Below are 20,072 nucleotides of genomic sequence, written 5' to 3'. Positions count from 1 at the left end.
ACAGAGAGAAAAGTCTTCCTTTTGCCGTTGGTTCACCCTCCAATGGCTGCCGCGGCTGGCGCGCTGCGGCCGGCGCACCGCGCTGATCCGATGGCAGGAGCCAGGGACTTATCCTGGTCTCCCATGGGGTGCAGGGCCCAAGCACTTGGGCCATCCTCCACTGCACTCCCGGGCCACAGCAGAGGGCTGGCCTGGAAGAGGGGCAACCGGGACAGAATCCGGCGCCCCAACCGGGACTAGAACCTGGTGTGCCGGCGCTTCAAGGCGGAGGATTAGCCTAGTGAGCCACAGCGCGGGCCCTAATGTTCCATTTCTTTCAGTGCATCTTCATTGAAGATGAAGAACTAACATTTGAAAATTTCAGGGTGATCTACTCAGTTTTTTCTTAGTGATTTAAAGTCTTGATTTTTGGTTTCTAGGAGGTCCATATTAAATCTAAATTATTTATTTTTTTAAAGATTTATTTACTTATTTGAATGGTAGAGTTAGAGAGAAGGAGATAGATCTCCCATCTGCTGGTTCACTTCCCAGTTGGCTGTAATGGCTGGAGCTGCGCTGATCCAAAGCCAGGAGCCAAGAGCTTCTTCCAGGTCTCCCACATGGGTGCAGGGGCCCATACACTTGGGCCATCTTCTACTGCTTTACCAGGCCTTAGCAGAGAGCTGGATCAGAAGTGGAGCAGCTGGGTCTTGAACTGGTGCTCATATGGGATGCCGTTACTGCAGACAGTGGCTTTATCCGTTGTGCCACAGCGCTGGCCCTTCATGCTCACTCCCTAACTCAGCCTTCTCAGTAAATAAAATCTATTGAGAAAAAGAAAAAAAAAAGAAAGACTTCTGTGCTAAATGCCTATTCCACAAAGATAGCTTTTAATTTTTTCTGTTTCATTTATAGTCAAAGCATATGTATTTTTTATTTGAAAGGCAGATATATATGTACACACAGATACAAAGATTGAAATATCTTCTATTTTTCCATCTACCTTTTTACTCTCCTAATGCCTGTGATAAGCCAAAGCCTACAACTCATTCCATGTCTCCCACATGGGCTGCAGGGACGCAAGTACTTGCTGCCTCCCAGCATGTGTATTAGCAGGAAGCTGGTATGGGAAGCAGAGCTGGGACTCAAATCCAGGCACCCTAATAGGGGATGGAAGCATCCCAAGCAGTATCCTAACTGCTGTGCCAAATGCCCATCCCAAAGATGGTTTTTGTGATAAAATGGAATACTTTCAGGGCTAGGACTTCTCAAAACATCTTATTATAATCTTACTTAGTATTATGAGGAACTTTATTCATCTTTTATCCACACCACAATTTCTGCCACTAATGTTTAAGTTAAATTAAGAGTGGTAGTGTTGGAGTCGGTGCTGTGGCATACCTGGTGAAGTCATTGCCTGTAGTGCTGGCATCCCATATGGGTATTGGTTCATGTCCATGCTGCTCCGCTTCTGGTCTGGCTCTCTGCTATGGCCTAGAAAGCAGTAGAAGATGGCCCAAGTCCTTCGGCCTCTGCACTGGCATAGGAGACCCAGAAGAAGCTGCTGGCTTCAAATTGGTGTAACTCCAGCTGTTTTGGCCATTTGCGGAGTGAACCAGCAGATGTAAGACCTCTTTCTCTCTCTGCCTCTCTGTAACTCTGCCTTTCAAGTAAATAAATAAATCTTTTTTTTTTTTTTAAAGGAGGTGGTAGTGTTGCTTATAGTGTGATTATCTCAGCACTATCAATGTAATGATGGTGGAAATTACCTCTGATAATATTGAATCCCAGGTTATTTAATTCAACTCCCATGTAACTTTTTGGAATCAAGAGCTTCTGATTTTGGTTTCAAAAATAAAAGTTACACCTATTATATATCTTTTTTAAATCAAGTACGCCTCCAAATTGATGTAACTTATGCTAACTTCATGTGATATATAGCTCTTTAGACTTTTGTTATTTAGGAGAAAAATAATCAAATTTAGCAAGCACGCCTCATGTTTTTCTTTTAAAAAATGTGTGAAGCTTCTTTCTTCCTTTTCTGTGTTATTAATCTCTTTAATGATAGTTCCTTTTTCTCTTTCTTTCTTCAGATTTTTGAGACCGTTTACCTCTCTGGGCATTCTTTTTTATAAGTCTTTGTATGTTTAAAGATATTTTGCTGACATTTAAAATAAACATCTGATCTAGTAACTACATTCCTCTTTTAAACCACAGCCAAATTTGGAGGACAAATTATTTTAGAATAATTGTCTGAATGCAATGCATGTTTCTTCAAAAAGATTGTGAAGATATAGAAAAGTAATTGTTTTACTTACAGTGTATGCTATACATTTCTTAGATGAATTTGATGGTTTTATCTGAAACTAATTAGTGTTGATTCTGAAGCTCTCTTTTCAAAGCTGCTGTAATAGTAGATTTCACCTCTTTAATCTCTAGAAAAATTTTAGGGTAGCTTGTAATGAGGAAGTTTTGTTATTGAATATGCTATGCTTCTGCCTTTCCCTCTTTGTAGCTTAGCCTTTCAAATAAATAAATGTTTTTTTAAAAAATAATATGTTCAGTGGAAGTTAATTTCATTCCTAAGCCAGTAATGAAGATGAGTGTTGATTTTCTGTTTTTAAACAGGTCAGAAGACATCTTTAACACAAGAGACAGAACTGTTGGAATCCTTACTTCAAGAAGTAGAACACCAGGTGATGAAATATTAAATGTAATGAAAAAGTCTGTCTTTTTTGGTTCATATGTTTTAAAAGTTATTTGTTTTTTACTTTTTTGACCAGAATATCTGAATGATATCAAAAGATCTGTGATTTCTGCTTGCTATCATGAAGATTTTTATGAAATAAGAATCACCAGTTTCAAGTTTTCTTTTCATATTTGGGAACAAAATAAGATTGATTCTATTTTTAGTGGGAATAACCCTATAAAAAGTTAAAATCTCTTCTTGTGGTTTAGGTTGTGGCTTTGAGATAGAATATTACTACCAGTGACTTACACATAGTGATTCTTATGTTAAAATGTAACATATTTATTGAGGATCTGTTAAATATTACATAAATATCAGGCATTGTTTTAGGTGTTTGGAATATAGAAGGCACAAAATGATTAAAATTCTGCCACACTAAGAGTTCATAGAGGTAGGTAAGTATGAGTGATATAGTAAATAAGTAGTATAATATCTAGTAAATATTTGATATATGCCCTTCTCTTGAATTTTAAAAAGAATTTTTTATTTTTAAAATTTTTCTGATTGCTTCACAGCTGTCTCTCAAGATTGTTTGTGATCATCCTGGAAATTCTGTTCACATTTTCTTTGGTTGATTTGCATATTTCTTGATTCCCATGATCTCCACTTTCTGAGTTTATTCATTTTCTTTGCTATTACACTTCCTCCAGTGGTTTTCTAGGATGGATAAACAGAATAAAGTTTACTTTTCTGCATATCTGGAAATACTTTCACTTTTACAATTGATTGATAGGCAAGATTCAGTATATAACTATTTCTTAAACACTCATTTCTCTTTAGTACTTCTATTTTTTTTTTTTAAGATTTATTTATTTGAAAGTTACCCAGAGAAAAAAGGAGAGCAGAGCGTAAGGTCTTCCATCTGCTGATTCACTCCCTAATTGCTGCAATGGCCAGAGCTGTGCCGATCCAAAGCTAGGAGCCAGGAGCTTTTTCTAGGTTTCCCACATGGGTTGCAGGGGCCCAAGGGCTTGGGCTATCTTCTACTACTTTTCCAGGCCATAGCAGAGAGCTGGATCAGAAGTTAGCAGCCAGGACTCAAACTGGCACTCATATGGGATGCCGGCACTGTAGGCGGTGGCTTTGCCTGCTACACCATAGCTCTGGCCCCTAGTACTTGTATTCTTAATTGTACATGGTATTCCTATAATCCAGAGACTTTATTTTATATTTTCTGGAGAATAAACTAGCAGCTTTCTGCTGGAATGATTAGACAATTTTAGACTAGCTGTGTTACAGCACAGATGTGCATTTGAGGGACTTAAGTGTTGGATTTTTTAAAAATAATTTTATTCTTATTAAACATAAATTACATTTATTTAAAGTGTACAACTTGGGACCAGGATTGTGGTACAGCAGGTAAAACTGTTGCCTGCAATTCCTGTGTTCCATACAGGTGCTGGTTCATGTTCTGGCAGCTTCACTTCACATTTAGCTCTCTGTTAATGGCCTGGGAAAAGCAGCAGAAGATTGCTGAAGTGCTAGAACCCCTGCCACCCATCCGGGAGATCTGGAAGAAGCTCTTGGCCCTTTGCTTTGGCTTGGCCCAGCCCTGGCCATTGTGGCCATTTTGGAAGTTAATCAACAGATGGAAGATCTGTCTGTCTCAGTGTCTCTCTCTCTCAAATGCTGACTTTCAAATAAATATATAAATCTTAAAAAAAGAATGCTCATTAATAAAATGAAGTATACAACTTAAGTTTGATAGTTTTGAGATTTATTTATTTGAAAGGCAGAATGACATAGATCCTCCATCCACTGGTTCCTTCCCCAAAAGAGCTGAATGCAGGAGCCAGGAACTCCTATCTGGTCTTCCATGTGTCAGGTACCCAAGTGCTTGAACCATTATCTGCTGCTTCCTAAGCACAGGGAGCTGGATAGGACATGTAGCAACTAGGACTTGAACTGACCCTCTCATATGGGATGCAAGAGTCCTAAGTGTGTCTTAACATACTGTGCCAGAAAGGTGGCCCCAAATATATATACCTTTGAAACTATCAGCACAATCAAGATAGTGACCATAAGTTATCTCCAAAAGTTTCTTTGTACCTCTTTGTACTCTTCTTTCCCACCTTTCCCTCTCCAGGAAATGACCAGTCTACTTTGTCATTATAGATAATTTTATAGAAATTTATAAAATTTTATAGAATTTTATAAAAATGAAATCATATATTAAGTAATTATTTTATGTTTAACTTCTTTCAGCAGTTATTTTGAGGTTCATTCTTGTTGCTGTGTGCATCAGTAACTGTTTTATTGCTGAGTAGTATTCCATTGTGTGTATATGTATATATGTATATATATATATATATATATAAATACCACAACTTATTTTTCCATTCAATATTTATGACCATTTAGGTTGTTTAAGGCAGTTACAGATAAAGCTACCATAAACATACATGTGAAAACATTTAATGGTATATGTTTATTTTTCTCTTGGGTTTACCTAAGACAGAAGGGCTTGCTCAAATGGTACATTAGTGAGTCCTAGCAGTTTACTGATATGTAATAGCAATTTTATCTTTTTTTTTTTTTTTTTTTTTTTATTTTATCCGATGGCAGGAGCCAGGTACTTCTCCTGGTCTCCCATGGGGTGCAGGGCCCAAGCACTTGGGCCATCCTGCACTGCACTCCCTGGCCACAGCAGAGAGCTGGCCTGGAAGAGGGGCACCGGGACAGAATCCGGCACCCCAGCCGGGACTAGAACCCGGTGTGCTGGCGCCGCAAGGCGGAGGATTAGCCTAGTGAGCCACGGCGCCAGCCAATTTATCATTTTATATTCCTACAGGTGGTGTATCACAATAGCAGTTCCTCCATATTCTTTCCAACACACTGTAGTCTTTTTAATTTTAGATATTGTTGTAAGAGTATCTAACTGTAGCTTTAATTTGTATTTCCCTTATGACTAACAGTATTGGGCATCCCTTCTTGAACTTATGTGCCATATAGCCATATATATTTTTTCCTTGTTGATGTGCCTTTTAAAATCTTCTGGCCATCATTGTACTGATTTGTTTGGGTTTTTGTTGAGTTTTTAAGAGTTCTTTATATAAAGTAGAAATCTTTTTTTTTTTTTTTAGATAAAGGCTTTTTTTTTTTTTTTTTAAAGGTTTATTTATTTGGAAGGCAGAGATAGAGAGGAGGAGAAAGAGAGAGAGAGCGCCTGAGTGCACATGCTCTTCCATTCATTGGTTCACTCTTCACATGGCTGCAATGGCTGGGGCTGAGTAAGACAGAAACCAGGAACTCATTTCAGGTCTTCTGCATGGATACAGGGCCCACGTAATTTAGGCCATCTTCCTCTGCTTTCTCAGGCACATTAACAGGGAGCTGGATTGGAAGTAGAGCAGCCAGGGCTTGAACTGTTACCCATATGGGATGCTGACACTGCAGGTGGAAGCTTAATCTTCTGTGCCATAATGCAGACCCTTTTTATCAGATACATGTTTTGCAAAAATTTTGTGAAAAATCTGTGCTTTGCCTTTTCATTTCTTGGTAGATGTCATTTGAAAAGCTGAAATTTTTAATTTTGATGAAATCTTATTTGCCAGTTTTTTTTCTTTTGGTGTTATATTTAAGAAATCTGTAACCCAAGGTGACTCAGATTTTCTGTTTTCTCTCAGAAATGTGGTTGTTTGAACTTTTATATTTAGATCCATTATCTGTTATGAATATTTCTGTTCATGAGGCATAGATCTGAAGTGTTTCTTGTTGTACACTGATTCAGTTGATCAGCACCATTTGTTGAAAAGATGGATTTTTCTATACTTTATAAACAGTTCATATTTTTCAGAAGTTAGTTGTCCATGTTTATGTGGACTGTTCTTTTTCATTGATTTGTTTTTTATGCTAGTACTACACTATATTACTGTAGCTTTATAAAAAATAAAGATCCAGTTACTTAGGACATCTAAGTTGATTCTGAGTGTCTGCCTTAGCAGAGAGTCAGAGGTGGAGCTGGATATTGAGTTTACACACTCCAGTGTGGGCTGTAGGCATCTTACCTGCCAGGCCTAGTGCCCACACCTCAGGTGTTTTTGTATGCCATAGTATGCCCATGGTCATAGAACTGATGTTTATATATGTATCTTTTTTGTTTTTTTCTTTTTTTGAATCTTACATCCTTCAACATTGCTAAATTCATTTGTTATTCTGGTAGCTATTTGTTGATTATTTGAATTGCCGACAATCATGTCCTCTTGAAAAAGTCGTTTTTTTTTTTGCAGTTTGGCTGCCTTTTATTTCTTCTGGAAGATTACACTGCATAGAACCTCCAGTACAGTATTGAATTAAGCATAATGTAACCTGTAGTTTTACTGTAGGTGTGGTTTGTCAGGTAGGAATTCCCTTATATTCCTATTTCATTATGAATGAATGTTGCTCTCTGGGCTGCTATAACAGTCTTATATACTAGGTGGCTTATAGAGAAGAAAAGTTTATTGCCAATAATTCTGGGGTCTGGGAAGTACAAGATCAAGGTGCCAACAGAGTTTGTGTCTGGTGAGGGCCCACTTCTGGTTCATAGATAGTGCCTTCTTGTGTTCGACGAATAGAAGGGTAACCCTCTATGATCTCTTTTATAGGGTACTATACTGATCCCACTCCAGATGGTTGTACCTTATCACCTCTTAAAGGCCTTACTCACTAATATCATCACCTTGATGATTAAGATTTCAAGATGCAGATTTTAGAGGGATGTAAGCTCATTAGTTTGTTTAATTTCCTTTTATTTTTTAAAGATTTATTTAAGAGTCAGAGTTACAGAGGGAGAGATAGAGAGGTCTTCCATCTGCTGGTTCACTCCCCAAATGGCTGCAACGGCCAGAGCTGGGTCAATCTGAAGCCAGGAGCTTCTTCTGGGTCTCCAATGTAGGTACAGGAGCCCAGGTATTTGGGCAGTCTTCCACTGCTTTTCCAGGCCATTAGCAGGGAGTTGGATCAGAAGTGGAACAGCCAAGATTCAAACCGATTCTCATATGGATGCCAGCACTTGCAGGCAGAGGCCTAACCTTCTATGCCAAAACACTGGCTCCTATTTGCTTATTCTTAAAGATTTATTTATTTGAAAGTCAAAGTTATGGAGAGAAAGAGAAATTTTCATTTGCTGTTTCACTCCCTAAATGGCTGCAGTGGGAGGGGCTGGGCCTGAAACTCCATCCAGGTATCCCATGTGGGTGCAGGGGCCCAAGGACTTGGACTATCTTCCCCTGTTTCTCAGGTGGATTAGCAAGGAGTTTGTTCGTAAGTGGAGCAGCTGGGGCTAGAAGTGGCACCCACATGGGATTCTCGTGTGGCAGGCAGTGGCTAGCCCCCTATTTTAGTTCTTAATATGGTGAATTATTGAAAAAAAAAAAAAACAAACTCAGCTTTATACTTCTGAGACTCAAATCCCCAGTTTATGTTTACTTATTTATTACCTTTTCATTATATTGGATTTGATTAGCTTGAATTTTTAGATCTTTGTATATGAGAGTATTAGACTGTAGTTGTGTATTTTCCCCCCCTGGATATATCTTCATCTGGCATTGGTATCAGAGTAATTCTGGCCTCAAAGAGTATATTTTAAAATATGTCTTCTTCAGTTTTGTGGAAGAAATTGAGTAGAATTGGTGATTTTTCTCGATATTTGTTTGATAGAATCTATCAGTGAAGTCATTTGAGCTTTGTGTTCTTTGTGGAGCAGTTTTCATCTACAAATTCAGCTTCTTTAATAGGTACAGGATACTAAGTTCATGTCATTTCTCTTTAATGAGCTTTGGTAGTTTGTATATTTGAAGGAATTATTACATTTCATTTGAATTGCTGAATTTATTGGCATAAACTTTATATAACACACCCTTAATATTCTTGAAACAGTGGAATCTAGTGATGTCGTTTCTTTCCTGATAATGCTAATTTAGGTCTTTTTTTTTTTTTTTTTCCCTGATCAGTCTTATTAGAGGTTTGTTATTTTCATTTAGAGATATAGGTTCTGGATTTTGTTTCTCTGTATTCCTCTGTCTGTCTGTCTGTCTGTCTTTCTTTCTTTTTTTTTTTTTTTTTAATTGATTGCTTGTTTTCTTTCTTTTGCTTATTCCAGGAACCCTGTATACTGGTTAAAGTTCCATGTGAAATGTGTGTTCTTTTATTAGGTAGAACATTTTATAAATGTCAGTGAGGTGAAGTTGGTTGATATTTAAGTTTAGCTGTCCTTTCAGGTTTTCTGCCTACAGAGTAAGTACACCTAATCCAAAAACTTTGAAATCCAAAATGCTCCAAAATCTGAAACTTTCTGAGTGCTGACATCATTGAAATTTCCACTCCTGACCTCATGTGACAGATTTCAGTCAAAACACAGGCACGTTAAAAATATCATATAAAAATATCTTCAGGCTATGTGTATAAGGTGTGTATGAATGTAAATGAGTTTTGTGTTCATTTCCTAGGATAGTTTATTATGTGTATCCAAATATGCTTAAACTTAAAAAACCTTAAGATCTAAGCCAGCGCCATGGCTCAATAGGCTAATCCTCCGCCTGCAGCGCCGGCGCACCGGGTTCTAGTCCCGGTCGGAGTGCCGGATTCTGTCCCGGTTGCCCCTCTTCCAGGCCAGCTCTCTGCTGTGGCCCAGGAGTGCAGTGGAGGATGGCCCAAGTCCTTGGGCCCTGCACCCCATGGGAGACCAGGAGAAGCACCTGGCTCCTGCCTTCGGATCAGCGTGATGCGCCGGCCGCAGCGCGGCAGCCGCAGCGGCCATTGGAGGGTGAACCAACGGCAAAAGGAAGACCTTTCTTTCTGTCTCTCTCTCTCTCTCACTGTCCACTCTGCCTGTCAAAAAACAAAAACAAAAACAAAACCTTATGATCCATGCATTTTGAATGTAGGAAACACAACCTGTACTCGTTTTAAAATTTTTTTAATTTTAAATTTTAAAAAATTTTAAAGATTTATTTATTTATTTGAAAGGCAGAGATACAGAGAGAGTGGGAGGGGAGATGGGGGGAGAATGGGGGAGACAGAGGGAGAAAGGGGGAGAGGAAGAGAGGGGGAGAGGGAGAAGAGGGAAAGGGGGGAGAAGAGAGAGATGGGGGGAGAGAGAAGAGGGGGGTGGAGAGAGGCAGGGGGAGACAGAGGGAGAGGGAGAGAGAAACATCTTGCATCTGCTGGTACACTCCCTAAATGGCCTCAACAACCAGGGCTGGGCCAGACTGAAGTCAGGAGCGAAGGAGGTTCCTCTTGGTCTCTCACATAGGTGCGGGGGCTCAAGTACTGGGGCCATTCTCTGACACTTTCCCACATGCATTACTGGGGAACAGGGTCAGAAGTGGAGCAGCTAGAACTTGAACCGGCACCCATGTGGGATGCTGGCACTGCATGCAGGGGCTTTTCTGTGCCACAGCACTGATCCCAACCTGTACTTGTTATACCAGAATTCGTAAGGTTTTGAAATTGTTGACTATAATTTTTGATTGGTCTACTTCTTTTGACAACTCTATTAGTTGATTCGTATATTTTGAAGACAGTCTTTTAGAGATATAAACATTAGCATTGTTACATGGCTCTACCCTCTGTACCACAACACTGGCCCCAGGAAATGATCCTTTTTATTCTTGGTAATTGTTTGTCTTGCAATCTACTTTGACATCAAGCCGTTTCAGCTTTTGTTTTTTAAGATTTATTTACTGGGGCTGGTGCTGTAACATAGTGGGTTAGGCTGCGGTCTGCAGTGCCAGCATCCCATATGGGTGTCTACTCAAGTTCCAGCTCCTTGCTAATGGGCCTGGGAAAGCAGTGGAAGATGGCCCAAGTGCTAAACCTACATGAGAGACCCAGAAGAAGTTCCTGGCTCCTGGCTTCAGATCAGCTCAGTTCCGGCCTTTGCGGCCATTTGAGGAGTGAACCAGTAGATGTTCTATCCTTCCTTCTCTCTCTCTCTCACTCTGCCTCTCAAATGAATAAATAAATCTTTTAAAAAAAAAAGATAATTTATTTGAAAGAGTGACAGAGGGAGAGTCAGAAACAGAAAAAGATTAGGAAATAGAGGTGTATGTTCTGCTTCACTCCTCAAATAACCACAACAGTGAGATCTGGGCCAGACTGAAGCCAGGAGTCAGGTCTTGTCTTGTCTTGGTCTCCTACATAGGTGATGGGGTTCAAGCACCAGGGCTGTCTTTCCCTGCCTTCCCAGGTGCATTAGCAAGAAGCTGGATCAGAAGCAGAACAACCAGGACTCGAACCAGCACTCCTATCTCGGATTCTGGCATTGTGGGCTGCAGCTTAACCCACTATGCCATAACACTGGCCCCTCAACTTTCTTTTAATGTTACAATGCTATATCTCAATTTCTCCTTTAATGTTTATATTAAATTTTTTTTAAAGATTGATTTATTTATTTGAAAGTCAGAGTTACACAGAGAGAGAGAGGTCTTCCCATGGTTCACTCCCCAATTGGCTGCAACGGCTGGAGCTGTGCCGATCTGAAGCCAGGAGCCAGGAGCTTCTTCTAGGTCTCCCACGTGGGTGCAGGGGCCCAAGGACTTGGGCCATCTTCTACTGCTTTCCCAGGCCATAGCAGAGAGCTGGATTGGAAGTGGAGCAGCTGGGACTTGAACTGGTGCTCATATTGGATGTTGTTGCCATAGGTGGTAGCTTTATCTGCTATGCCATAGCACTGGCCCTGATATTGTAAATTTTAAGTATCTCATCTTGCTATTTGTTTTCTCTTTGTGTACAGTCTTTTGTTTTCTTCAGTTTCCTCTTTTTTTGAGTATTGTCATCAGTGTAAAACACTGATAGCAATAATGAACATAAATGTAAATGGATTAGGTTGAACTTAAACAAAAAATCCAATGCTGAATGACTCAATAAAAGGTAGATCTAGAGAGTGATGAAAAAAATTTTTTTAAAGATTTATTTGTTTATTTGAAAGGCTAAGTTGGTGGGAGTTGGGGGTGACAGAGATCTTTCATCCACTGTTCACTCCCCATATGGCCACGATCTCTGGGGCTGGGCTAATCTGAAGCCAGGAGATTCTTCTTGGTCTCCCTTGTGGGTGCAGGAGCCCAAGCACTTGGGCAGTCTTGCACTGTTTTCCCAAGTGCATTAGCAGGAAGCTGGATCGGAAGGGGACCAGCTGGAAATTGAACTGGTGTGTATATGGGATGTTGGCGTTATAGGTGGCAGCTTTACCCACTGTGCCACAGTGCCAGCTCAAGAATGATGAAAAATTTAACATGAAATCTTTACTATGGATCATAAAGAACACTACACGATAAACAAGGAACAACTTACCTCACCAAGAGAAGATAGGAACCAGCATTTAGCCTTACAATGATGACAACTTTCTTTTACATCAAAGTGCCTGGGTTTGATACCCTGGCTCTGGCTTCTGACTTCAACTTTCTGCTAGTCAGCAGTGATGACTCAAGTGATTGGATTCCTGCCGCCCACATGGGAGACCTGGATAGAGGTCCTGGTTTGGTTAGGGCTCATCCTAGGCTATTGTGGGCATTTGGTGTATAAACCAATGGATGGGATGTCTCCCTCCTATCATTCCTCCCTCCCTGCTTCTCTCCCTCCCTCTGTCCTTCCCTCCTACTCTTCCTCTTTTTCTTTTTCTCACTCTTTGTAATAAATCAGTGAAAATTTTTAAATATTCATGATTTTTAATTTTTTCCCTAGAAACCTTTTATTTAAGATATACAAACTTCATGCTTTTTATAAATAAAACTATATATATAGTACATATATATGTGTGTGTGTGTGTGTGTGTATATATGTATATATATATATAGTGATTCTTCCCGCTGTACCTGCCCTCCCACCCTTCTTCCTCTTCCCGTTCCTATTCTCATTCTTATTTTTCACTAAGATCTATTTTCAGTTAACTTTATACACATAAGATTAACTCAATACTAAGTACAGAGTTCAACAAATAGTATGAAAAAGTGTTACTAAACAGTCAAGACAAGGCTGTTCAGAGTCATTGTATCTCAATGTGTCAATTTTACTTCTATAGATTACCTTTTAGGTGCTCTATTAGTTACCATAGATTAGGGAATACATTTGGTATTTGTCCTTTTAGGACTGGCTTATTTTGCTAAGTATGATGTTTTCCCATTTCATCCATTTTGTTGCAAATGACAAGATTTTTTTAAACCACTGTGCAGTATTCCATGGGGGTACATAATCCATAATTTCGTTTTTAAGATTTATTTGAAAGGCAGAGTTACAGAGAGGCAGAAACAGAAGCAGAGAGAGAGCAAGAGAGAAAGAGAGAGGGGGGTCCTCCATCTGATGGTCCACTCCCCAGATGGCCACAATGGTTGGAGCTGCGCCCCAATCCAAAGCTAGGAGCCAGGAGCTTCTGGGTCTCCCACATGGGTGCAGGGGCCCAAGGACTTGGGCCATATTCTGCTGCTTTCCCAGGCCATAGCAGAGAGCTGGATCAGAAGTGGAGCAGCGTGGCTAGGGAGTGCAGTGGAGGATGGCCCAAGTACTTGGGCCTTGCACCACATGGGAGACCAGGATAAGCACCTGATTCCTGCCATTGGATCAGCACGGTGCGCCGGCTGCAGTGCGCCGGCCACTGCAGCCATTGGAGGGTGAACCAACGGCAAAGGAAGACCTTTCTCTCTGTCTCTCTCTCTCACTGTCCACTTTGCCTGTCAAAAAAAAAAAAAAAAAAAAAAAAAGGAGCAGCTGAATCCTGAACCAGCACCCATACGGGATGCTGGAACCACAGGTGGTGGCCTTACCTGCTAGGCCACAGTGTCAGCCCCTTCATAATTCTTTTATCTGGTGTTTGGTGACAGACATTTGGGTTGATTCCATATCTTAGCTTTTTTGAATTCAGCTGCATTTTTTTTTGTTTTGTTTTGTTTTTTTTTTGTTTTTGACTGGCAGCGTGGGCAGTGAAAGAGAGAGAGAGAGAGAAAGGTCTTCCTTTTGCCATTGGTTCACCCTCCAATGGCCGCTGCGGCCGACGCATCACGCTGATCAGAAGGCAGGAGCCAGGTGCTTCTCCTGGTCTCCCATGCAGGTGCAGGGCCCAAGCACTTGGGCCATCCTCCACTGCACTCCCTGGCCACAGCAGAGAGCTGGCCTGGAAGAGGGGCAACCGGGACAGAATCCGGCACCCTGACCGGGACTACAACCCCGTGTGCCGGCGCTTCAAGGCGGAGGATTAGCCTATTGAGCCACGGCGCTGGCCAGCATGTATTGTTTTTTAAAGATTTATTTGAAAATTGAGTTAGAGAGAGACAAGAGGTCTTCCATATGCTGGTTCACTCCCCAAATGGCCCCAACGGCTGGAGCTAGGCCAATTCGAAGCTAGGAGCCAGGAGGTTCTTGCATGTCTCCCACATGGGTACAGGGGCCCAAGCACTTGGGGTATCCTCTATTGCAGTGGATCTGGATCAGAGTGGAGCAACCTAGGCTGGAACTGGTGCCTATATGGGATGGAAATGGAAGCTTTACCTGCTATGCCACAACACTGGCCTCGTGATTGTTGGATTCTACCAAAAACTTAGATGTTGGTAGAACTATAATATTTTGATAAGATCACAGTCATAGCAAGTGATTTAAAAATAATTTATATACTGATAGTTCCAACTAACAATATTTTTGAAAAAATTAAATTGTATCTGGCCGGTGCCGCGGCTCACTAGGCTAATCCTCCACCTTGCGGCGCCGGCACACCAGGTTCTAGTCCCGGTCGGGGCACCGGATTCTGTCCCGGTTGCCCCTCTTCCAGGCCAGCTCTCTGCTGTGGCCAGGGAGTGCAGTGGAGGATGGCCCAAGTGCTTGGGCCCTGCACCCCATGGGAGACCAGGATAAGCACCTGACTCCTGCCATCAGATCAGCGTGGTGCGCAGGCCGCAGTGCGCCGGCCGCGACGGCCATTGGAGGGTGAACCAACGGCAAAAGGAAGACCTTTATGTCTCTCTCTCTCACTATCCACTCTGCCTGTCAAAAAAAAAAAAAAAAAAAAAGGTATCTAAAACATCTGTATGGAGATTGGTGCAGCAGTTAATATGCCACTTGGGATGCGTGCATTTTGTGTTGGAGTAGCTGAGTTCACATCCTGTCTGAGTTTCTGAATCCAGCTTCCTGCCAGTGTACATTCTGGAGGACAGCAAGCGATGGTCCAGGTGTCTGAGTTTCTGCCACCCACATGAGATACCTGGATTGAGTTCCTAGCCCCTAATTCAGTTGGACCAGCCTCAGCTGTTGTGGTCCAACTGAGAATTAACCAGTAGATGGAAATGTTTCTCTGCCTTTCAAATATATAAATAAGTAATTTTAAAAACATAAAAGTTATTCATGGAACCCTGAATCCCAAAATGAAAAGTATATATTCTCTTTACGAATACATGGAGGGGCTGGTGCTGGCTCACTTGGTTAATCCTCTCCCTGTGGTGCCGGCATCCCATATGGGCACCGGGTTCTAGTCCTGGTTGCTCCTCTTCCAGTCCAGCTCTCTGCTGTGGCCCAGGAGGGCAGTGGAGGATGGCTCAAGTGCTTGGGCCCCTGCACCGCGTGGGAGCTCAGGAAGAAGCACCTGGCTCCTGGCTTCGGGTCAGCGCAGTGCCGGCTGTAGCGGCCATTTTGGGGGTGAACCAATGGAAGGAAGACCTTTCTTTGTCTCTTTCTCTGTCTATAACTCTACCTGTCAAAAAACAAAAAACAGCTACGTGGAACAGTTTTATCGTCTGATCATGTGCTAATAACTAAAGTATATAGATAACACTTTCGGCCTTTTGGCTAAGATCAAGTGTAAAATATATAGAAATCTGAGAAATTTTCTCATAAATGATACTATTACAAAATAGACATTAAAATAGTTTAAAGTTATAATTATTCATGTAAATATACTAGTAAATATCTTAAAATCGTAATTTTATCAGTTAAAGAGAGAATCACAATTGAATAAACTATTAAAATGCAAGGCATATCTAAGGAATAGAAGAGAATTTTCGGTATAAAATACAGTTATTAATAAAAAGAAATGATGGGTAAATGAGTTATCTTCAACCAAGCCAGAAATGGTACAATGATATAAAAGCATAAAATTGAAAAAAAAAATGAAGATAGTGGTGAAATTAACAAAATAGAATTTACAGAGTGGTTGAGAGGATCAATATAATCAGTATTTGATCATGGCCCAAGTGCTTGGGCCCTGCACCCACATGGGAGACCAGGAGAAGCACCTGGCTCCTGGCTTCGGATCGGCACAGCACGTCGGCCATAGCGGCCACTTAGGGGGTGAACCAACGGAAAAGGGAAGACCTTTCTCTATCTCTCTCACTGTCTCACTCTGCCTGTCTAAATAAATAAATAAATAAATAAATAAAATATTCAGTATTTGATCTTGGAGAAAGTGAAATAGATGTTACCCTACCAAGGTTGATCAAGAAAAATGAAAGAGTGCTTCGCAATATAGTGCGAAGAAAATGCAGGGTAAAACTACAAATACCGGAGAAATATAAAGAATAAAAATATTTTTAAGGGCCCAGTGTTTTAGTGTAGTGGATTAAAGCACAGCTTGTGATATTGTCATCCCATACCAGAGCACTGGTTTGAGTCCTGGCCGCTCTGCTTCCATTTCAGCTCCCAGCTAATGTGACTGGGATAGCAGGGGAAGATGTCCCAAGTACATGGGCCTCTGCCACCCACCCACATGGGAGATCTGACTGGAGTTCGTGGCTGCTGGCCTAGACTCGGCAGTTGCGGCCATTTGGGGAGTGAACCAGCAGATGGAAGATCTGTCTCTCATATCTTTGCCTCTGTCTCTGTAACTCTGCCTTTAAAATAATAAATAAATATTTTTCTAAAAAGTGAAATATTGTGAATCACACTGATTCTTGGATGTACATTTTGTTACATTATGATGGTATGAAATGGGATATTTCTTAATGCTGCCATAATTTGTTAATTTTTTTGTGGCACATAAAATAAAGATATATTTAATAATCAGTGTCTTGTTGCATTTTGTGAACCTAAGGGAAAATTTAGTATTGTCAAGTAGTTCTTGTATTAATCTACGGATTCTATTCAATCGTAATTTCAGTGAGTTTTCTGAAAATTTGATAAACTTTCAATATTTATATGAAAGAGCAAGGGGCCCCAAATACCCAACAAGAAGGTACAAAGCTAGAGCTGTTGTCAGGCTGTATATCAAGACATGATATAAAACCATAGTAATGAACACAATGGTTTTAGTATACAATCCAATGGAGAGGCAGAACAGAGTAAGACATCCATGATTAACCCCAAGGTGTATGTGAATACTTAGTATAAATGCTAAAAATGTAGAAGGATGGACTTTAAGCAAGTTGACAGAAATACATGTGGGAAATAAAATTAGGTCTTTATCCTACCATGTACTGAAGAAGCAGTGCCAGGAGAATTGAAGCCCTATATATGAAGATAAAATTTTTATTTTCATTATTTTTAAAGTTTTATTTCAAATACAGAGTAGCAAAGGGAGAGAGAAAGATCTTCCAACAGCTGGGGCTGGGCCAGTCTGAAGCCAGGAGCCCAGAATTCGGGACCTTCAGAGTACGAGACTGATGCACTGCCTACTACACTAAGGAGGTAGATAAGGGCCCAGAACTTCACCTGAGTCTCCCATGTGATTTGCAAGGCCTAAATATTTGGGCATCTTTCTGTTTTCCCAGGCGCATTAGTAGGTAACGGGATTGGAATGTGGTTTAGCCAGGACTTCAAAAGGTGCTCTGATATGGGATGCCTGCTGCGCCATAGTTAGCCTGCCCCTTAATTATTTTTAAAGGAGAATATCTTTGATACAGGGAAGAGAAGGGCTTTTGTTAAAGCACAGTAGGCATAACATATAAGGAGAAATATTTGGCTGAATTAATTTTTTCATATAAAAAAAGTCCTTGAGATCAATTACTTAGCACGGTGGCTTAAACTGCCTGTGACACGGGCATCCCATATGGGCACTGGTTTGAGTCCCAGCTGCTCTGTTTCTGATCTAGTTCCCTGCTGATGAGTCTGGGCAAGCAGTGGAAGATGGCCCAACTTCTTGGGCCCCTGCCACTCATATTAGAGACCTGGATGGAGTTCCTGGCTTCTGGTATTGGCTGGTACAGCCTGGCTATTGCAGCCTTTTGGGGAGTGAACAGTGGATAGAAGATCTCTGTCTGTAACTCTGTCTTTCAAGTAAATAGATAAATCTTTTTTTTTTCCCCGTATTTATTTGTGTCAGAATTACAGAAAGAGAGGGCGGGAGAGAGAGAATCTTGCATTTACTCCCCAGATGGCTGAAACAGCCAGGATTGGGCTAGGCCAAAGCCAGGAGCCAAGAGCTTCTTACAGGTCTCCCATGTGGGTCCAGGGACCCAAGTGCTTAGGCCATCCTCCATTACTTTTCCAAGCACATTGACAGAGAGGTGGATTGGAAGTAGAGCCACAGACTAGAGTGGTGCCTATATGGGATACCAGCACTGCAGACAGTGTCTGAACCCACTACGTCACAGCACCGGCCCCTAAATAAATCTTTTTAAAAATTAGATTGCCAAGTCATGCACTAGGAGCAGTTTTTTGTCATTCCTGAAATTGAACATAAATTGGTATTTAGAATTTGTACCAAAATAGAGGTACAAATTCAGGAGCTAAAACAATCTCAGAAAAAGTGAGTGAAAGTTTACGCATAGTTAGAGAAGTAGATACCTACGTGTGTGGCCAATGTGGAGTGTCTCTGAGAATAGGAAATGCCATCTGATCTCCTTAGTTTGGCAAGAATAAATAACTGAATGGAGCCAGTGCTGTAGTACAGCGGGTTAACGCCCTGGTCTGAAGTGCCGGCATCCCATATGGGTGCCAGTTCAAGACCCGGCTGCTCCACTTCCAATCCAGCTCTCTGCTATGGCTTGGGAAAGCAGTAGAAGGTGACCCGAGTCCTTGGGCCCCTGCACCCGCGTGGGAGACCCGGAAGAAGCTCCTGGCTTCGGATTGGTGCAGCTCTGGCCGTTGTGGCCAGTTGGGTAGTGAACCATTGGATAGAATACCACTTTCTCTGTAACTCTGACTTTCAAATAAATAAATAAATCTTAAAAAAAAAAAAAAAGAATAAGTGAAAATATAAATGTTGTCAAGGATATATACCAATGGGAATTACTCCTGATTAATATTTGGAGAGCCATTTGCTAATTACTGCTAAATATGTTAATATGCTTCAATAATTATTCCAGGCGCAGAGAAACTTAAATATACTCATAGGGAGCTGTTCACAGAGTTCTTCACAGCAGTTATATTTAGTACTAAAGACTAGAAAGTTGGGTCTGGCATTGTGCCGAAGCATATAAAGCTGCCACCTTCAGTGCCGGCATCTCATATGTGTGCCGGTTGGAGTCCTGGCTGCTCCATTTCCAATCCAGCTCTCTGCTGTGGTTTGGGAAAGCAGTGGAAGATGGCCTGGGTCCTTGGGCCCCTGCACCCGCGTGGGAAGACTCGGATGAAGCTCCTGGCTCCTGACTATGGATCGGCTCAGCTCTGGCCCTTGCAGTCAACTGGAGGAATGAACCAGTGGTTGGAAGACCTCTCTCTCTCTCTGCCTCTGCTCCTCTCTCTGTGTAACTCTGACTTGCAAATAAAGAAATAAATCTTAAAAACAAAACAAAACAAACAAAAAAACAGAAAGCAACATCAGTGTCCATTCATAAAGAAATTGAGAGGCTCCAGTATAGTGGATAAAGGAGCTGCTTTGAGATGCCAGCATCCCATATGGGCGTCAGTTTAAGTCCTGGCAGCTCCCCTTCTGATCAGTTCCCTGCTAATGGCCTTGGAAACAACCTGCTCCCATGTGGAAAACTCAGAAGAAGCTTTAAGAAGCTTTTGGCTTTAACCTAGCCATTGCGGCCATTTGGGGAATGAACCAGTGGATGGAACACCTTTCTCTGTGTATCTCCCTCTCTGTCTAACTCTGCCTTTCAATACATTGTTCTATATTATTAAAATATATTCTTTAAAACTTTAAAGTAGATCTACATATAAAATAATTAAATCTTAGAATATTGAATGAGAGACTGGGATAGTGGTGAAGTGGTTTAAGCTGTACTTGGGACACTGACATCCCATATCAGAGCACTAGTTTGCTCTGCTTCTGGTCCAGCTTCCTGCTAACATGCCTGGGAGGGTAGCAGAAGATAGCCAGTTAAGAAATTAAGAAAATATGTTGGGTTAAAAATATAAGTTACATTATAATACAGCCTGATAGTGTTTATGTAAAGTTTGAAAACATTCAGATTATTGTTTATGGATGTACAGACACACATGGTAATTATTGAAAGATGTGGTGATAAGTGAATTGTCTTTGGAAAAAAATGGAAGGAGACAT

At 41.1% G+C, this 20,072-nt stretch overlaps 1 protein-coding gene across 11 annotated transcripts in view; it reads left to right on the top strand.

Annotated features, from left to right (window-relative positions):
* TRIM37 (tripartite motif containing 37) overlaps positions 1–20,072 on the top strand; it is a 171,955-nt gene that overhangs the window by 35,164 nt on the left and 116,719 nt on the right. For all 11 annotated transcript variants that reach the window (XM_070060979.1, XM_051824777.2, XM_070060977.1 and 8 more), the window contains one exon: positions 2,608–2,675. In XM_070060979.1, coding sequence (XP_069917080.1) covers positions 2,608–2,675 — 68 coding nt within the window. The remainder of the gene's footprint in view (positions 1–2,607; positions 2,676–20,072) is intronic.

The sequence above is a fragment of the Oryctolagus cuniculus genome, chromosome 17, assembly GCF_964237555.1.
Source record: "Oryctolagus cuniculus chromosome 17, mOryCun1.1, whole genome shotgun sequence".
Taxonomy (NCBI): domain Eukaryota; kingdom Metazoa; phylum Chordata; class Mammalia; order Lagomorpha; family Leporidae; genus Oryctolagus; species Oryctolagus cuniculus.
Note: the sequence above shows the minus strand (reverse complement) of the source record. Positions and strands in the feature narration are given on the sequence as shown.